The 20603-nt window shown below is 39.8% G+C and overlaps 1 protein-coding gene across 5 annotated transcripts in view; it reads left to right on the top strand.

Annotated features, from left to right (window-relative positions):
* slc26a2 (solute carrier family 26 member 2) overlaps positions 1 to 13172 on the top strand; it is a 37527-nt gene extending 24355 nt beyond the window's left edge. For all 5 annotated transcript variants that reach the window (XM_052015306.1, XM_052015305.1, XM_052015308.1 and 2 more), the window contains one exon: positions 903 to 13172. In XM_052015306.1, the coding sequence (XP_051871266.1) occupies positions 903 to 2432 (1530 nt within the window). In that variant the 3' untranslated portion in view covers positions 2433 to 13172. The remainder of the gene's footprint in view (positions 1 to 902) is intronic.
* The last annotated feature ends 7431 nt before the right edge of the window (positions 13173 to 20603 follow it).

Below are 20603 nucleotides of genomic sequence, written 5' to 3' on the forward strand. Positions count from 1 at the left end.
GGTCTTTAACCCTCTCTCACCCCAAAGCTATAATTTACTTGTATCACATCCAATGTAGTGAATTGCACTTTCTGCTTGTGCTTGGTTTCCTCTACACCAATAGACCAATTACTGATTTGGGCAGCTGCTCTGCAGAGCACTCCCACTCAGTCTGCATGTGTGCCTCAAAACTTCCAGTGGCCTGTCACATTAATGTTTTGCCTTACGCCCATTCTGATTTCATTGAACTTGGCCACACCCACTATTCCAACAAAGATTGATATAAGCTTGAGGGACAGCAATTCTGCTTCCAGCACTCCAGCCTGGTATCCACATTATCTGATTTTGTCCAGAAGAGACTGCAGACGTTGGAATCAGGTGCTAAAAAAACAAACTGCTGGATGAACTCAGTGGGTCGAGCAGCATCTGTGGAGGGTGAAAGGAATTGTTGACATTTTGGGTTGGAATCCTGCATCAGATAATGAGCATTTTAGAATTTTCACTCTGGATTTCCAGAATTCTCTTCACTTTGGTAACTAATGATAGTTGCTCTGCATTTATATCTGCTGCTCTGTTACTTTTTTTTGTGTTTTATTAATTTTTTCCTGCCATCAGCCCTATCATGGGCTTTATCTTCTGTTCTCTCCCCACATTCACTGCATCTTGAAATCTGTGCATCTCTGTTTCCAAGTTTTTAGATAAAAGGACATTGGCCTTGAAACCTTAAATTTGATCCCCAAATCCTCAATTTGACCGATGATTGAATGGAATTATTTAATAGTTATAAGCTTAGAATTGGAGGATGCAATGTATGCACAGTAAAAGGATTTAATCATTAATCATTATGTAAACATAGCAGCCCAGACCTTTTTCTACCACTGATTTCTGTGTTATTTACAATTTTTTTTTAAAACTATTTCCAGGTGGCCATGGGCATCTTCCAAGTTGGATTTATATCGGTGTATCTGTCTGATTCCTTGCTTAGTGGATTTGCCACTGGAGCCTCATTCACCATAATCACCTCACAAATTAAGTACCTTCTTGGGATCCGTATTCCACGTGCCAATGCTCCTGGTTCACTCGTGAAAACTTGGTTGTCCATTTTTAAAAACATCCATGAGACTAATATCTGTGATCTTGTAACCAGCATATTGTGTCTTCTGGTTTTAGTGCCTATGAAAGAGATAAATGAATGGTATAAACCAAAGTTGAAAGCACCGATTCCAGGTGAACTTCTGGTTGTAGTTGTCGCTACCTTGATCTCGCATTATGGACAATTGAATGCAAAGTTTAATTCTACTATTGCTGGAAATATACCCACTGGATTCATGGCTCCCAGCCCTCCAGACTGGAGCCTTGTACCTCGAATTGCTGTTGATGCCATTCCAATTGCCATCATTGGCTTTGCAATCACAGTTACTCTGTCAGAAATGTTTGCCAAGAAGCATGGATACACTGTGAAAGCAAATCAAGAAATGTTTGCTATTGGTGCCTGTAACGTGATCCCAGCATTCTTTCATTGCTTTACATCCAGTGCAGCCCTGGCCAAATCTCTTGTTAAAGAGTCCACAGGTTGCAAGACACAGTTATCAAGTTTAGTCACTGCATTGGTGCTTCTCCTTGTGCTGCTTGTGATTGCTCCACTTTTCTACTCCCTTCAGAAATGCGTCTTGGCTGTCATAATCATTGTAAATCTCAGAGGTGCTTTAAGAAAATTTATTGAGTTACCCAAAATGTGGAAGGTGAGCAAGGTAGATACTGTTGTGTGGTTTGTTACAATGCTAGCAACAGCCCTCGTTAGCACAGAGTTGGGACTGTTGATTGGGGTTTGTTTCTCTGTGATTTGTGTAGTTGCACGAACGCAAGTGCCAAGAGCCACTGTACTTGGAAATTTGAAGGGGACAGAAATATATGAAGACTTGAGGAGGTATAAAAATTTGCAAGAGTTGCCAGGTATCAAGATTTTTAGATTTGAGGCTCCATTATACTATGCAAACAAGGAATTGTTTAAGAGGTCCCTGTATAAACAGACAGGAATTAATCCCACTCTGGTAATACTAGAAAGGAAAAAAGCTGAAAAGAAAAACAATCAGGAACTGAGACAAAATTCGACAGCACATTCTCTTGCTATAGCAAAGTCTGAGGTTACACTACAGCTGTCCTGCCAGGAGTTTGATATCCATACCATTGTCATTGATTGCTCAGTTATTCAATTCTTAGATACTGCAGGGGTAGCTACAATAAAGGAAGTCTTTAAAGATTACAAGGAGATCGGAATCTTGGTTCTTCTCTCAAACTGTAATGCTTCTATCATTGATAGTCTTTGCAATGTGGAGTATTTTGATAATGGTCACATCAAAGGGTTGTTATTTTACAGTGTTCATGATGCTGTCAAGTTTGCTTCAAATGTACACCAAAAAAATGGTGGCTATGAAGCAAATACTCCATGTTAATGTTCACTTATGGGTCTTTGATTAAAAAAATAAGAAAACTGCACAACATTAATAGCTTGAGAAACAAGTTGTTTGAAACAAACCTGAAATCATTCCCTATTTTATCAAATAATTTTATGTGCATTCATAGAATGTTTTTATGTGTATGTGTACATTTCTAATCATGGATATGCTTTTTAAAATGGAATTTAAAAATTGCAAAGACATATCAATATTATTACTAGAACTGTGTTTAAATTAACCTCAATTTGGGTGTCATTTTCTGTTGATGAATGATATGCTTGGCCTTTAAACACTTTAATGTCAAAAGTTTAGTATGTTTAGAAATATTTTTTCTCTAGGATGTTAATTAGAGAAGTAGATTTTATAAAAGATGTTTCATCAAAAAATGCTTTACGGTGGATTTTACTGAACTGTCTTTTTGACCAGGTTCAATTAGAGAAATTAATTTTGTATTTTACCTTTTAACATGTCTTATTATACCTTGAAAGTTTTGTTTGAGAATGGAATAATTGGTTTAATCATATTTGGACTTTAAACCAGAATTTGCTGATTTAATACAAACCTAAAATGAACCAAAACCTTCTGCCAGTGGTGAGCCACCAACGTTGCTGATAATTTGCATAGCAAGTTTGAACTTGCTTTTTGCTTTTTCACAAGTATCAACTTATAGCTAAGTGCTAAGTGCGGGGATCTAGTCATCAGTGTTTGGGCTCTTCCCTGGCAGTTGGGCCTTGCACATGTAAACCCTTTGGGTTGGGGATTTTACTGTTCCCAAAAAAAAAGTGCTGGAAAAAGCCTTTGAACATCAAGATAGCTGACTGACAAACCACTTAAAACTATTAATTTTTCTGAGTGACTCAAAATAATAAAAATTAAGCTAGAACACTTAACTCACTTAATTTAAAAAAAAGACCCTGATTTTATTAGCAAATCACCCCTCTCCCAAACTTGCTTAATGTGATCCTGAAGACCATGAACGGTGACAGTACCATGATGTACTATAGAAGTCCTATCCATGAAATTATACTGATGGATTTTTATAGCCAGCAAAGCTCCCAAATTTGTGACATTTTAAAGATTTCTAATTTTTTTTTATCAGTTTAATAAAACAAAAGTTACTTAAAAATTAAAAATCAACCAAAGCTGTCAAACACAATTTAAGTCATAAAGGTCATAAAGCAGCCATTTTTTTAAACAAGGAACTGGGTTTATTTTTCCCCACAATCCTACACTCCCGCAAGGAAGCACAGTCGGGAAATGAGTGGCAAAGTTCAGCCGTAAATTTGGTACTGTTGTGTGTGCAAAGCCATCTCAAAACTTACCTTGCATTAAAAATGCTGGTAGTTTGTTGCAATGCTACCAGCATTTCCCAAATATATTGGGCTGATTTTTTTTCTCTCCCAGGGAAGTGTAAATTTAAGTACAGTAGCACATCTCCGTCTATCATTAGAAACCATTTCTCCTCAATACAAACCAACATTTTCCTCAAGTTTAAATTGAAAAATGTCGGTTTACCCAATTCAATCAAAGTTAATAGTTTATAATGTATAGATGTACATTGCTGTAATGGCTGACTTGTAAATTATCATTCAACAATTTAGAAAATTGCAGATTCATCACTATGTTTTTACTTTATTAGTTTTCCTGTCATTTCATTTTTTTTTAGGGGAGACAACAACATTCCAGCTTCAGAATTAGCCATACCTCTAAATAAGGTGTTCTAATACAGTTGCAAAACTAGCATCAACCTGATAATGTAGATATTTGCCCAGGTAAGACCTCTCGTGAACAGCAGGACAAATCCAATCTGGCTAATTATTACATTCATCACTATGTTGCTATTCTATCAGTTTTCCTGTCATTTCTATTGGGATGGTTCTTGTAAAAAAAAACATATTTTGTTGAATTTTTTTTAAAGAAAATGTGTATAGAACTACGTAACAATGGTAAATTGTAGTTTTGTTCTCAATTGCAGATGGTTTAGCACTCTGCAACTTGAATAATAGTTGTTATTATGAAGGAATATGAAACTACTTACAAAAATATTTTAAGATGTTTTATTGAAAAGCAAAACTATTAGTTTGATATTTTCAATTTGAAAGTAGTTATTGACAGCAAAAGTATTTATTTAAATCCATTTTTCTGATAATTCATCAATGTGGATTCAAGGTGATGGCACGCACACCTAGTAAATATGTTGTAAGAAGGTGCCAAAAATTGATGAAATTTACATCTTGGACATGGTGGAATATCTTGTAGTACTGCTGATTTATGAAAATAGGATTATTTTAATTTCTATTGGATAATGAAATAAGTTTTGATAAAATCCCCATAACAGTTGAAAATCTTATTTCATAATGGAAATATTCTCATTAGAATTGTTCTGTTTATGTGTAAATACTTTTTTTAAAAAAAATTAATTATTCCTTGTGCCTTTCTACAAATTGAATTTATAAAAAGAATGAAGAGAAAAATGAGCATTTATGTAAGCAATTAAACATAAATGCTGTAATTTTAAAGTACTGACAAATTGTTGCACTTTCAGAACTCCTATCCATTTTAACCATAGAAGAAAACTTCACAGAGTAAAACAGAAAATTGTATATTTTCAGCCATAATCTTTCTATTTTAACCACTTCTTTTGAAGGGGGGATCTAAACAATTGAAATTATCTACTATTATGATATAATTTTAATTATGCCACATGGCCTTTTTGCAGTATAAAGAAATAATATTTTATATTAATATACATTTTGATACAATTACAAAAGTGTTTAGAACCCTTTTAACACTTACTTTTCACCTCCAGAATTCAAATTCTGGTGCAAATTTCTAAGTAACACGTACAGGGTACCTTGTTAAAATTTACAGTTTCAGACATGATATCTTGCAAAATGTTGCTGCACATTTTAGTAATGTAGCAAATTATATATTTCACAGGAGGCCATTTGGCTTATTATGTCCGCACTAGTAGGTGGAGGCTAAAAACTCCCCATCCTAATCCCTTTCAGTGCTATATCTGTAGCCCTGCAGTTCATGGTGCTTCATGTACACGTCAAATACTTTTCAAATGTGATCAGCATTATTGTCTGTACCACCCACTTTTGGGCAGCAAGTTCCCAATTCCTATCTCCCTCTGGGTGAAAAATACTTCTTCATCATCTCACCACCTAATGCTTCTACCAATTGCATTAAATCAATATCTCTAAGTTTTTTTTTAAATCATTTGCAGGGGTAAACTCTATTTAAGTCACCTCATAATTTTGTACACTTCAACTGCGCTCCCTAGTCTGATGTTTCAAAGAAAATGGCACTAGCCTGAGAACCTTTCCTACTAGAATAAATCACTTGTGCACCCTCTTCATGTAGTCACGTTCTTCCTATAATGTTGGTGCAACTGTACTTAGTACCCAAGCTTGTGGTATAATTAGTGAGCTTATTCTAACACAGGATTTGTTAAAATATCTAACTTTATCACATCCTCCCTACCCAGCTCACTTTTTTGATCCCCAAAAGGCCATTTTCCTCACTTCTGGCACTTTGTGTTTGCGTTTTTGGGAGAAAACAACATTCCTGCTGTACTACAGAGACCGGCACTCCAGAATTACCCATGCCTCTAACTAAGCTGTTCTAGTACCGTTACAATACTAACATCAACCTGACAATGTGGAAAATTGCCCAGGTGAGACCAGTTATGTCTAATGTTTGGAGTGTCAGATGTGGGGACCCTGGGAGACTACCAGACTCCCCGATAACTACATCTGCACAAAGTGCACCGAGATGCGGCTCCTCGAGGAACAGGTTGAGAGTCTGGAGGAGCAGCAGCTCGATGACCTTCGGCTGATTAGGGAGAGCGAGCAGGAAATAGTCAGGAGTTATAAAGAGTTTGTAGGGAATACCTCTGTGGTGGTCCCCCTTGAAAATCGGTATCTCATTTTAGATTCTGTTGGAGAGGATGACCTGACAGAGGAAGACCACGGCAACCGGGACCTTGGCACTGTGCCTGGTACTGTGGTCCAGCAGGGAAAGAGAAATGCAGTGGTTATTGGGGATTCTATAGTGAGGGGTACAGATAACAGATTCTGCGAAACCGACAATGAATCTCGGATGGTGTGCTGCCTCCCTGGTGCCAGGGTATGGGATGTCACGGACCGGGTGCAGAATATTCTGAGGGGAGAGGGTGATCAGCCAGAAGTCTTGGTACATGTAGGTACCAATGACATAGGTAGAAAAAGAGAAGAGATCCTGAAGGAGGAATACAAGGAGTTAGGGAGAAAGTTGAGAAGTAGGACCTCAAGGGTGGTAATTTCAGGCTTACTACCTGTGCCACGTGCCAATGGTAGAAAGAATAGAAAGATCTGGCAGATGAAGGCGTGGCTGAGTGACTGATGCAGGGGGCAGGACTTCAGATTTCTGGATCATTGGGACCTTTTTTTGGGGTGGCATGACCTATTCGCTAAGGATGGGTTGCACCTAAACTCCAAAGGGTCCAATATCCTGGCAGGAATGTTTAATTTAGCTGTTGGGGAGGGTTTAAACTAATCTGGCAGGGGGATGGAAACCAGGATGTTAGGATACAAGATGTTAGGGTAAGGGAGGAAGTTTATAGAAACAAGTCCAAGACAGTGTGCAGTGAGGATGGCAAGAAGGACAGGCAGGTGAGAAGTCAGGATAATTTGCTGAATAATAGAAGTACAACAAAATCAATAGCAGATACTGGACTAAATGTACTATATTTAAATGCATGTAGCATTAGGAATAAAGTAGATGACCTAGTGGCACAACTACAGGTTAATAAATATGACATTGTGGCAATCACCGAGTCATGGCTTTATGATGGATGTGATTGGGAACTGAATGTCCAGGGGTACACAGTGTATAGGAAGGATAGGCGGGTAGGCAGAAGCGGAGGTGTGGCCATGATGGTTAGTAATGACATAAAATCAATAGAAAGGAAGGACATTGGGTCAGAAGAGGCAGAATCCTTATGGATGGAGCTAAGAAATAGCAAGGGTAAAAGGACAATAGTAGCAGTTATATATAGACCCCCAGATAGCAGTCAGGAAGTGGACGATAAGTTGCAGTTTGAAATAGAAAAAGCGTGCTAGAGTGACAATGTGAAGATAATTATGGGGGATTTTAACATGAAGGTGGACTGGGAAATCCAGCAAAGCAGTAGATCTCAGGAGAGTGAGTTTGTGGAACGTCTGCAGGATGGTTTTTTGGAGCAACTTGTTGATGAGCCCACCAGGGGATTGGCTGTTTTGGATTGGGTGCTGTGTAATGAACTGGAGGTGATTAGGGAACTAAAGGTAAAGGAACCATTGGGAACCAGTGATCACAATATGATTGAGTTCAGTTTCAAATTTTAGAAGGAGAAGCTGATAACTGGTGTATCGATATTTCAGTGGAACAAAGGAAATTACAGTGGTATGAGAGAGGAGTTGGCCCAAATTGATTGGAAGAGTAAGCTAGCTGGAGGGACAGTGGAGCAGAAATGGAAGGAATTTCTACAAGTAATAAGGAAAATGCAGGATAGATATATTCCAAGAAAAAAGAAGGTTTTGAATGGAAAAAAGGCACAAATGTGGATAACGAGAGAGGTGAAGGATAAAATAAAAGCAAAAGGGAGGGCATATAAGGAAGCAAAAATTAGTGGGAAAACAGAAGACTGGGAAACTTTTAAAAACCTGCAGAAAGAAACTAAGAAGGTCGTTAGAAAGAAAAGATGAATTACAAAAGGAAGTTGGCAGATAACATTCAAAAGGATACTAAGAGTTTTTTTAAATGTATAAGGAGTAAAAGACACACGGGTTGATATAGGACCAATCGATAATGGTGCAGGAGAGATTATAATGGATGATAGAAAGAGACGGCAGAAGAACTAAGTGAGTATTTTGCATCGGTCTTCACTGTGGAGGACATCAGCAATATACCAGTTAGTCAGGGGTCTCACAGAATGGAACTGAGTTCAGTTAAGATTACTAGAGAGAAGGTGCTAGGAAAACTAAATGGGCTAAAGACTGATAAGTCTCCCGGACCGGATGAGGTGCATCCCCGGGTTCTGAAGGAGGTGGCTTTAGAGATAGCGGAGGCATTGGTGATAATTTTCCAGGAATCAATAGACTCCGGCATAGTTCCGGAGGACTGGAGGGTCGCAAATGTAGTTCCGCTGTATAAGAAAGTTGGGAGGCAACATAAAGGAAATTACAGACCTATTAGTCTGACATCAGTGGTGGGAAAGTTATTGGAATCGATCCTCAAGGATGGGGTTATGGAATACCTAGAGGTGCAAGGCAAGATAGGTCCTAGCCAACATGGTTTCGTGAAGGGAAGATCCTGCCTGACCAACCTATTGGAGTTTTTTGAAGAAATCACAGGTAGGGTGGATAAGGGAGAGGCAGTAGATGTTGTGTATTTAGACTTTCAAAAGGCCTTCGACAAGGTGCCGCATAAGAGACTGATTAATATGATGAAAGGTCATGGAATTACAGGTAGGATAACAGAATGGGTGGAGCATTGGCTGGTTGGCAGGAAGCAAAGGGTTGGAATAAAAGGATCTTGTTCTGGTTGGCTACCGGTTACCAGTGGTGTTCCGCAGGGGAGTAAGTGGTTTTGTGGCTAAGTTTGCAGATGACACCAAGATAGGTGGAGGAGTAGAGAGTATTGAGGAGACAGGAAGGTTGCAGAGAGACCTAGATAGTTTAGGAGAATGGGCAAGGAAATGGCAGATGAGATTCAATGTTGAAAAATGTGCAGTTGTTCACTTTGGAAACAGAAATAAACGGGCAGATTACTATCTAGAAGGAGAGAAAATTCAAAGTACAGAAGTACAAAGGGACTTGGGGGTACTCGTGCAGGATACCTTAAAGGTTAACCACCAGGTCAGATCGGTGGTAAAGAAAGCGAATGCTATGTTGGCATTCATTTCTAGAGGTATAGTGTATAAAAGTAAGGAAGTGCTGACAAGGCTCTACGGGGCACTAGTGAGGCCTCATTTGGAATACTGTGCACAGTTTTGGGCCCCATATCTTAGGAAAGATGTGTTGATGTTGGAGAGGGTTCAGAGGAGATTTACGAGGATGATTCCCAGAATGAAAGGGCTTACGTATGATGAGCGTTTGTCGGGTCTTGGACTGTACTCACTGGAGTACAGAAGAATGAGAGGGGACCTCGGACATTTAAAATGTTGAAAGGACTGGACAGAGTAGATGTGGTCAAGCTGTTTCCCTTGGTGGGTGAGTCCATGACCAGAGGGCACAATCTTAGTATTAGAGGGTACAGGTTTAAAACAGATGAGGAGAAATTTCTTTAGCCAGAGGGTGGTGAATTTGTGGAAGTCCTTGCCATGTACAGCAGTGGAGGCCAGATCATTGGAGGTGTTTAAGGAAGAGATAGATATCTAAATAGTCGGGGTATCAAGGGATATGGGGATAAGGCCGGAAATTGGGGTTAGGTTTTTTTTTTGCCACCCCCCCCCCAATTTCTCCTTTTCTTTTTTTCCTTTTCTTTGGAGCAGACTCGATGGGCCGAATGGCCTACTTCTGCTCCCTTGTCTTGTGATCTTCACAAACAGCAGGACAAATCCATTCTGGCTGATTACCACCCAATCAATTTACTCTCAATCATTGACAAAGTAAAGTTCCAGAGCAATTGAACATCACAACTCTCTAACTTACTCATCAATGCCCCATTTGGGTCTTGCTATGGCCCGAGACCTCATTATATTCTCGAGCCAAACATGAACCAAAGAGCTTAATAGCAGAGGTAAGGTAAGAGTAACTGCCCTGGATGACAAGGCAACATTTGACCAAGTGCAATGTCAAGGAACCCTGGTAAAACTGAAGTCAATCTCTGTTAAAGAAGGAAAAACAGGCCAGTTGTTAGAATCATACCTTACACAAAAGAAGATAATTTGGTTGGAGACCAATTATTCCATCCCTGGGATATACCTGCTGGAGTTTCTCCAAGCAGTGCCCTAAGGAAAAAAACTACTTCACTTGCTTCATTACTGACCTTTCTAGCATTGTAAGGTCAGAAGTGGAGCTGGTTACTGATGCTTATGCAATGTCCAATTCCATTTGCAATTCCTTAGCAAATAAAACAAAACCTAGACAGTGTACAGGCCGGAATGGATAAATGGCTAGATCCAGAATTAGCCCCTGTTCTTGTGCTTGCTTCATTCTGGAGAAGAAAGTTCTCTGATATACGTCAGGAATTCAGCATTCTCAGTATCTTTTACATTGATTGTATCCCATTTGTATTAGGGTAATTGAAATCCCCCTGCTAATTTGCACTTCTGTATCCTCAGACTATTTGGTGAACTTTGGTACATTCTCAGTTTCAACATTGCTTTTTTTGTTCTATGCAGGATCATTAAATAAGGCTAACATTATCATTCTTTCTCACAGCTGTAATTGTGGCTTTAACCAATTTTGCCAATTCTTCCTCTCTTTTTTAAAAATCTCCTTATCTCACCTGAGAACCCTGTAATCAAGAATATGAAACTACCATTCCTGCCTCTCTTTAAGCCAACTTTTCAGTAATAGCTAAAATATTACACTCCCATGTGTTTGTCTGTGTCCTGAGCTGGGGTTTCGATCCTCTTGCCAAGCGAAATGCACTAGCAAACCTGCCCGTGAGGATATTGGTCCCAGTCCTGCTGATGTACAACCCATTCGGGCCACCCTCCCCAGAATAGTCCTAATCCCCCAGGAGTCTAAAAACCCTCTGCCCACTTTTCCTCTTTTCCCCCCGCCCCCCCCCCCCCCCCCCCCCCCCCCAGCCACTCATTTGCACCATCCTCCTCTTTTGTTCTCGCTGATAAGTGGTACTGGAAGTAATCAGAGATGGTTACCTTTTTAAGGTGCTGTTTCTTCATCCATTTACTTAGCCTGTAGGACTGAACCTTTTCTCTAGCTCTGCTGTTGGTACTGGTAAGGACAGTGTCCTCTGCCTGTTCACCCTCTTCCCCTCCCCCCCCCCCCCCAATAATGTTCTGTAGGTCACTGTGATATCCTTGACCTTGGTACCAGGGATACAACATGCCATCTGGGAGTTGTCTGTGAGCATAGAAACACTTGGCCCTTCTGACTGTGGAATTCCCTATAGCTATCAGTCTTGTGACCTTTTAAATCCCTCCTGGATCTGAGGCACAAATGATTCGACTGATATTGGACTTTATATGGTTAATTTTAATTAATAGTCCACGGAATATTTTCAAATTTATAAACTGAATAACTAAAGTTAGTAATATTTGTTTCACAATTTTTATTAAGTTTTATACATCGTCTTTTTTAATGTTTGCTTCATAAATCTAGACACTGTATTTTCTTATTCTTCAGCATTTGTGTACCCTTTGTAATAATAATTTTCATTGTCTGCCATTTTTGTTTTAATTTTTGGTTAGATCAGGTTGTTAGCCTATGGAATGGTGTGATATTCTTGTTTTATTTTCCTTCTTGCTGTTTCATTATGCCAAGTGTATTTGATCTTTTTAAAGAAAAAACAATCTGTGTTTGTCCCATTGTCAGCTAAAGATTACTGCAGCTAGTTAATGCTACTGCCTCACAGCTTCAGAGACCCAGGTTCAATCCTGACCTTGTGCTTCCCGTGTGGAGTTTGCACATTCTCTCCGTCACAATGTGAATTTCATCCTGGCCCTCTAGCTTCCTCCCACATCCGAAAGAGGTGCTGGTAGGTTAATTGGTCACTGCATATTATTCCTTTGTAGTCAGTGGCTAAAGAGGAATCAAAGGGGTGTTGATGGGCATGTATGACAGAATATGTTGCAGGGGTACAGGGAAATAAGGAGAGGGGAAGTGGCACTAATGGGATTGCTCTCTTGGGAGCTAGCATGGACCCAATGGGCCAAATTGCCGCCTCCTGTATTGATATAAGAATAAGATTCTTTCTCCTAACACTATTTGGTTTCATTGCCTTATGTTTAGCTTCCTGTGTTAGGTAATGCACCAAAGTTCTATAAGGGCATTGTTCCTTTAATTCTAGTAAACTACTTTAAAACATAGGCCTTTTATTGTACAACTGAATGTGTTAGTTCAGGTGAAGATACAAGAACGTAAGAAGCAGGAGTAGGCTTGTCATTTCCCACCACACCCCCCGCCCCTCAGCCTGCTCTGCTGTTCAATAAGATCATGGCTAATACAGCCTTAACCTAAACACCACTTCCCTCTCTCTCCATACTCCTTGACTCATTTGTAGTTTAAATGGCTGTCATTCTCTGTTTTGAATATATTAAGTGACTCCACCTCCACAACTCTGAGGTTAAGAATTTCAAAGATTTACACCGCTCTGAAATAAGAAATTCCCCTTCATCTCCATCTGAAATGGGTGAACCCTTATTATGAAACTAGTTTATAGATACCTCCCCCACTTAAGAATTACTTAGCTTGCCATTTGTCATTTAATAGAAATTTGGATAAAATAATGGATGGAAATGCCAAAATGTAAATCCAGACATCCACAGGTTTGAAATTTCTCTGAATGCAACTCAATTTTTTACTGCCCTTGAAGAGGATTTGTATGATTAAGGCATTGTGTCAAATCTTAAATATGGTATCATTCCTTGTTAAATCTTGTTATTTTATGTGAGCCTTAACTTGTCATACCTATTTCAGAAATAAGGTTAAAAATTGTTCCTTTGTCAAATTGTTTAATGTACAGAATAGTTCTATTATTGATGGTTTCTAAAGCAAATTAAATGATGTTATTTGGAAACTTTGATTTGATTTAATTTTGATTATTTTTAAAAACAAAATTTCTTAGTTCAATTTTGATTACCTCATCACCTTGGAGTTTTGTTTCTCAAAGATTTATGGAACATTCAGTTAAAAGTAAAGCATTTTCATTCACTAACATCCAAAGAAATTTTTGCAAACCATCATTTGTCCAGGTACAAAGTTCTAGTTGCTTCACATCTTGGCTTAAAAACCCTAATGGATCTCTGTCAGATAGCATATTGAACTTTAGCATTCAGCACAATACAATCTTAGCTTGTCATTAAATGTTTACACAAAGTTTGAAATCTACCGGTAAATCTGTGGCATTGTTCAAAGGCGGAATGAACTTAATTGAGAACTGTCTTGCCCACTTTCTACTTGTGTTACAAATTTGATCACTATTAACAACATGACTGCTATCACAATATTAAATTGGTCCAAATTGCAAGGGGGGAGGCGGTGGTGTGAAACACACCATGCAATGCTTCATTCACTGGCTTTGACTGGATAGGTACAGACCCACTTACTGGACAAAGGTGGAGAGGCATTTGAAGAGGATGGTACAGTCAACTATATCAAAGACTAAAGACAGGTTGAGAAGGACAAGGAGGGTTAGATGACCTTGTCGCAATCACATAAAATGCCATTTGTGATGGTGATCGGTGTATTTCTTCAGTGTGCAGATGTGAAAACCAGATTGGAGGGATTCAAACAAATTCTGGGAAAGATGTGTACAAATTTGAGAGCCAGTGGACATTGTATGCTCCTGTCTCCAGGGACACCTGGGAATGGACACATCAGTGGAAGGCAATTTGAGAACTGTAGATTCTTCTACAAATGGGACAAGAGGTGGTGGCTGGTGGTGGATTGAGGGGTGTGTGGGTTTGTATTTTCCACTACTTGTAGTTGGCTTCGCTATGGTTGGTCTCAATACCATTCTGAATGCTCCTCCCTGCTTTCAGCAGTGAGGGCCAGGGATTCCCAGGTATTTCTTCAAGAAAGCTTTGAGCACATCCTTGAATCCTTTTCTCTCCTGTGAGTACCGAGAACAGAGATTCTGTTTTGGAAGTTTGGTGTTGGGTATACAAATGGCCTGGCCTGCACAATATAGTTGACTGAGAGTATCTAGGGCCTCAGTACTGTGAATGTTGGCGTTGGAGAGGACACTGGCATTGATTTGCATTTCTTTCCAGTAAACTTGAAGAATTTTATGGAGATGGCTTTAGTGAGAATTTTCCAGTGCCTTAAAATGTTGTTGTAAAATAGTCTGGTCTCAGAAGAACAGAGGAGGGCAGTGATCACTGCTGGCCAATAGACCATGAGTTTTGTGCTAGTTCCGAGGTCCTGGTCTTCAGTTACCCTTTTTCCTCAATTGATTAATGGCTGTGCTGGTACATTGAAGGAAGTGATAAATTTCTTCACTGATGTCTGCCTTCACCCAGAAGGGGCCCCCAGGATTTTAGAAGTGTTGGAGACCAACGTGGACATCATGGGCAAGGTTGATCAAGGATCTTGGTCTTGCGGCTGTTAAGTATAAGGCCCATTCTCTCGTGCTCTTATGAAGAAATATGCGATGTCCTGAAGCCCGATCTCCAAGCATGTGTTAACATAAGCATCATTTGTATATTCCAACCCAGCTACTGGTTTAGTCCAGAACCAGGGTGACCTAGCTCCACTCAGAAAGAAACTTATTGGAAAAGAGGTGCAACATTGTGGCGAGAAAGATTGAGAAAAGTTGTTAGGGCAATAATGCAACTTTGTTTGATACCAGTCTTCACTGAAATCATTTCTGTTGTAGAACTCTTAGTGAGTGTCATGGCTTGTATGCCGTGATGGAGCAAGCCAATTTTGACTTTAATTTGGTTGAAGGAGGTCATACATAGTGCCTGGTTCAGCTTCCTGCATTTTTCTTAAAGATTTGGGGTGCAGCTCTTTGGCTACTGAGGGGAAGCAGTTGAGGAGAACTCTGGCAATTGCTTTCCCACAGAGGGCAGGGAGACCCCTCTGTAGTTACCACATCCGCATTGTCTCCTCTCTTTAAGATGGACACATGCAAGCACACACCAGAACCCCCTTCCCATTGTCACTGGACCCTGTTCTGGTTCTGAGATCCATTTGCATACCTGCATGTTCCTGACCTTTGACTCTGGCCTTATAGCTGGCCCACATCCCTAAACCTTGGTTCTGGCCATGCACTTAGTCCACATCCCTAACCCCTTGCACAAGTTCTGAGCCCTGGCTTTGGCCATTCATTTGGCCCATGTCCCTGACCTCTGTCTCTAGGGTCTTCTGCCCACATTATGTGGCTAGAAAAGCTGTGTACCTCTCTGAAGGCAGGTTATTGACTCCAGGAGGCAGCAGATCAATAGTCCGATAACAAGGTATCTAGTTGGCACATGATTTCAATAGCAATTTCCACTGATTTATTTAATGACATTGCCCAAGTACTGGTCCAATACGTCACTTGGATTTACTAAGCAGATGCCAAAATATCAGGGAAAGAAATCCCCCAAGTCTTCTATGTTGATAAAGTCAATGTCCAAGCCCCGCTGTGAGAGAGGAAGCTCATGCTTGATCTTTATTTCAGCAGACCAGGCACTGGCATCCTGGAGGTAGCTGGCACTGACCGATTCTCAACTCCCTCGTGTGGCTCAGAACAAAGTGAGAACACCAGAGGGTGGGTAAGGGCAGCACTACCACAGTTCTCCTTAACCTCTTCTTCTTCTCGCCCCTGCCCTGCAACCCCCAAGCTCCCACAATTGCTACTAGACTCTTCAGTCTCTTTAACCAACTCTCACATTCAAGCATTATTCCATATTACACATTGGGATCTGGACAAGAACACCGACACCTCTGTTAATGCATGTCCAGCTGCTTAGAGCCACACCCAGGAAAAAATAACCTTAAAACCTTCATGCCTTTGTATATCTTACCTAGAACATAGAGAGGTACAGAACAGAAACAGGTGTTTAAGCCCACCGTCCACGTTGACCATCAACCAGCCATTTACATTAATACTACACTAATCCCATTTTTTAAATTCTCCCTACATTCTCATAACTGCCCCCAGATTGTACTGCTCACCTACACATTAGGGGCAATTTACAGTGGCCAATTGATCTACCAACCCACACATCTTTGGGATGTGGGAGGAAGGTGGAGGACCCTGGAGAAACCCTCACAGCCACATGGAGGGTATGTAAACCTGACACAGCACCTGAGGCCAGGACGGAACCTGGATCTTTAGCCCTGCGAGGTAGTGGCTCCCCTCACTGTGCCACTCTGCCATCCTACTCCTTTCACAATTAACACACCCTCTTCAATTAACACGTTCTTTTCTCAAACATAACCTTCCACAGCTTTAGAATGGAAATGAAGTTTATTTTTAAAAAAACTGGGCCTTTGTCAGAATGCACTCTTTATGTAGATAATTGGAAGCCTAAGATGTAATGAAGGTTGAAATTAAGCTTGAGACACAGTACTGCCATCACCCTCATCAATGCTTTAGATTGCTTTAGCTGTAAGAACTGTTTTGTTAAATTTACCTGTGCCTACAATTTAAAATCTTTATTAAACCAAATTAGATGCTCTTTCAATGTTATATACATTTTTAAAAAGCATTTTCTCTAAATTCAACCTGCAATCAGTACAGAAATCAATGTTGAGAGAACATCATCAATGCAAGCAAAGATGGGACACATGTTTTGGTGAAGTTGGTGCCATGTGGGCTTCGCCAGCATAGAAGACTTTCAAACAGCATTGGGCATTTGGCATGAGTGGTAATGCAGCAGCAGTCATCATTGTGTTGGATGATCGGTCCACAGTCCATAGCCCCACCCGGTGGCCAAGCCCTGACTGCAGCCAAGCAAATCTTTCTCAGTCTGGATTTTGTATGATTAAGGCATATTTTCCATTACTCCGGTAACTGCAGACACTTAAGTGTTTCCCTCATAGGCAAATGAGCACCTAAGCCCATTTCCCATTCTTCTGATTGGCTTCTTGATGAAGAAACAGGGACTTACATTGCAACACAGAACTCTCGACAGAATCTTCCAGCCATTTCATCTGCTGTAGGCCCCCGGTGATTCAAGCAACCTGGAGTACTGAAACTTTGATTTTATGAAGTTTGCTAATGGATTCTCCCAAGACCATATTCAATGCAAACAATTTCTTAGGATGTGTTCTACATTGTGTATCAGTTGGTGCTGAGCCCTGAGGTGAAGCTTAAGGTATGGTAGTGAATTAACTAATGAAACCTGGCTCTTGTTCCTTTCAAAAGATTTCTATGTTTGCTCTGTCAATGACCCCAGTGGTGTTCAAAAAGTGCTTCTAACAGAAGTACAAAATGAAAAACGCTTAACCCAAACACTTTCTGCAAATAACACTGAGACAGAAGGGACTGCAGATGTTGGAATCAAGAGCAACACACAAAGTGCTGGAGGAACTCAAGTAGGTCAGACAGCATCTGTGGAGGGGAATGGACATTCACCATTTCAGGTTGAGATCCTTCATGAAGGGTCTTGACCCAAGACATTGACTATTCAGTCCCCTCCATAGGTGCTGCCTGACCTGCTAAGTTCCTCCAGCGCTTTGTGTGTTTCTGCAAATAACAGCCTGGCATTTAATTAAAGTTCCTTCTACAGTAAGTTCCCCATTCAGTTTAAATGATACACAAACTATCAGTTTGGAGCAGTATTTATTCCACAGGAGGCCTCTGCCTCAACAAGATCCTGGTACTGAACCACTACCTCAGCAGCGGAGCTTCTGTTAATATGGATTCAAAAGAAAGTGGTCTTCACACTTATTACATAAGAGACAATTTAGGCAGCTTAATTTTATAATTGATTTTTCAAAATATGTCTCAACATAAGAGAAAATAATATGCTTGAGTCTTACAACCCGAGGAGGGTAAATTTGATTCTGAAAAAAGTTCAAAAATCTATTTTAGTTGACAAACCTAATAGTTCTTAGGTCAAGCGTGTTTGCATAACTTGAGGAGTGGACTACATCTTAAGGGAAGGAACAAGCTACCTTGTCATGGGGAGTTTTGGTCATTTTTCTAATCCTGAAGTTCAAGCATTTTACTATCCATATGTGAAAGCCTGGTAGTCATTTTAAATTTTAATCACAACAAAAGCTTGTATAATTAGGAAAATATGAATCCTTGTTGTCAGAATTTGTGTTCCACAATCACCAGCAACAGTTTCCTTTTATATATTGCCTTTAACATAGCAAAATATTGCAAGACATTTCACAAGAACATAATCATATTCAAACAGAATTTTGACACTGAGTCCCATAAAGAGATACTTGGCCAGGAAACCAAAAGCTTATTCAAAGAAATATATTTTAGGAAGCATCTTAAAAGAGGAAAGAGAAGCAGAGAAGTGTAAGGAAGTGAATTCCAGAAGATAGAGATCAGGCAGCTGAAGGCAAAGCCACCAGTGATGGAGCAATTAATGTCGTGACATTTCAAAATGCCAGAGTTGGAAGAGTACAGATATCTCTAAAGGGAAGGGGATTTCAAGAATTATAAACATAGGGAGAATTGAAGAGGGATTGGAAAGCGAGGATGAAAATTTTAAAATTAAGATGAGTGGTCCAGCAAGAACAGAGTTGACGGGTGTGTGGTAGAGGGAAGATAGCAGTTGATGGTACTGTAGATCAATCACTACTCAAGAGTCCAGAGGTGCAGGTATTGCAAATTTTTATTCTATCAATATGAACATGCAAGGCAGAATCTGATGAGAGATCAGCAGAATACGCTAATTTTTAAACTCAAACACAATGATTGACAGTTAGTGATGTGACCATACATGAGTATTGCCAGTGGACAGGTGACTTCTTCAGTCCATCACACTAGCCCTCCATGTTGCTCTCTACATCCTGCATGTAGCCCAAGACGGGAAATCATTGTCTTTAAATTAGACCTCATCATCAAGACGTGTGGAGTCCTCCGTTTACCCTTTTCTCCCACTTCTCATGGTAGCAGAACAATTAACATGTTTGTGCCTAATGTTCTTATGCAAATCTCCTTGGGCTGTATGATACAGCTTGAACAGCTAGTATTCAGCTAATGAATATCCTTTAGTCAAGTATCCCAGTAAGCTTTTCTAAGTTAGTTCACAGCATTTTAACAGTGCAAAGTATATTTGAAACTGCAGCTAATACAATTAATAGGTTTACACAACTGCTTCTTATACAATGAATGATTCTTCACACTCAAGTCATCCTACACAAAGATGCCTAACATAATATAAGAATTTTAGAGGCTTATGCGTATAATTAGTAGGTTTCTAAAACCTACATATCGCTACCCTGTATCTAAGAACTATACATAAAACTAATCATGTTGATTCACAGCAAAATATGATAAGAACCTTGTTCAGAGTAAGCATACACCCTGAACAAATATCCAGAGTGGTGACAATGGCTCACCAACAGTCAAAGTCCACAAGGTTAGTACTGGTTTGGGTAAATTGGAAGATTAGCCCCACAAGCAATTTTGGTAAGAATTTCATTGGCAGAGCAGAATGGGGCAGGTTTTGCTACTCATAAGGCAGCAGTGACGGGCACTTTGGAATATCCCACAGAAGCACAGAGGAAACTGCAGAATTAGTTATGAGCACGTCAAGGCTGGGATGAGGTTGGTTGAGTAGGAAATTCAAGAAATGTTGAAGTCTAGGGTACCTAAGAGAAAAGAATAAACAAGAGGGGAGAAGTGATGAGAGCAGAGCAGATTATGGGAAAGGTAAGGAGAAAAGAACAAAAGGAGCAAAAGTCAAAATATTTTGTCACCAGGATTCTGTAATTAGCCAAGGTGGCTTTAGTTTATACAATGACTGTGTTTCATTGAACAAGATTAGTGGCATCTTGTGATTTAATCTATTAACAAATGTCTCAGTCAGATCAGTGAGATCCTAGAAAGGAATTGAGCTTTCAGTTTGGATCTGCTGTACCACTACATGATATAGGCTCAGGTCAGCAAATGCCCTGTCATTTTAGATCCTATCAATGTCTGACCACCTAAAGTTATTGGGACAGATGCACATCTTGATTCCCTTTGTTCCTGGTTCAATTGAAAACAGGACAGACGATATATCACAAGATGTATGTTTCCAGTTTATCAGTTTATCAGATATCAGCAAGGTAAGCACAGGTGATCCCTTGGGCCCAATGAATTAGCATTGTGATACGCTGCAGAAATTAGATTTCAGTAGATTTAACAAACTTTAGGATCTTTTAATAATTTTGTATCCGAAGAACCAAATGCTCTACAGGAAAACCGGTAACTGCCGTTCAGTTGTTTTTGCCATTTGACTGATATTTTTAATTAACTTTAATTATGAATTATTCAGAAAGCTGAATGTTTACTTGCAAGCTCTGGTCTCTCTCCTGTTAGCAGCTATTTTAGAGTCATAGCATCATA

Source organism: Pristis pectinata, chromosome 4, assembly GCF_009764475.1.
Source record: "Pristis pectinata isolate sPriPec2 chromosome 4, sPriPec2.1.pri, whole genome shotgun sequence".
Taxonomy (NCBI): Eukaryota; Metazoa; Chordata; class Chondrichthyes; order Rhinopristiformes; family Pristidae; genus Pristis; species Pristis pectinata.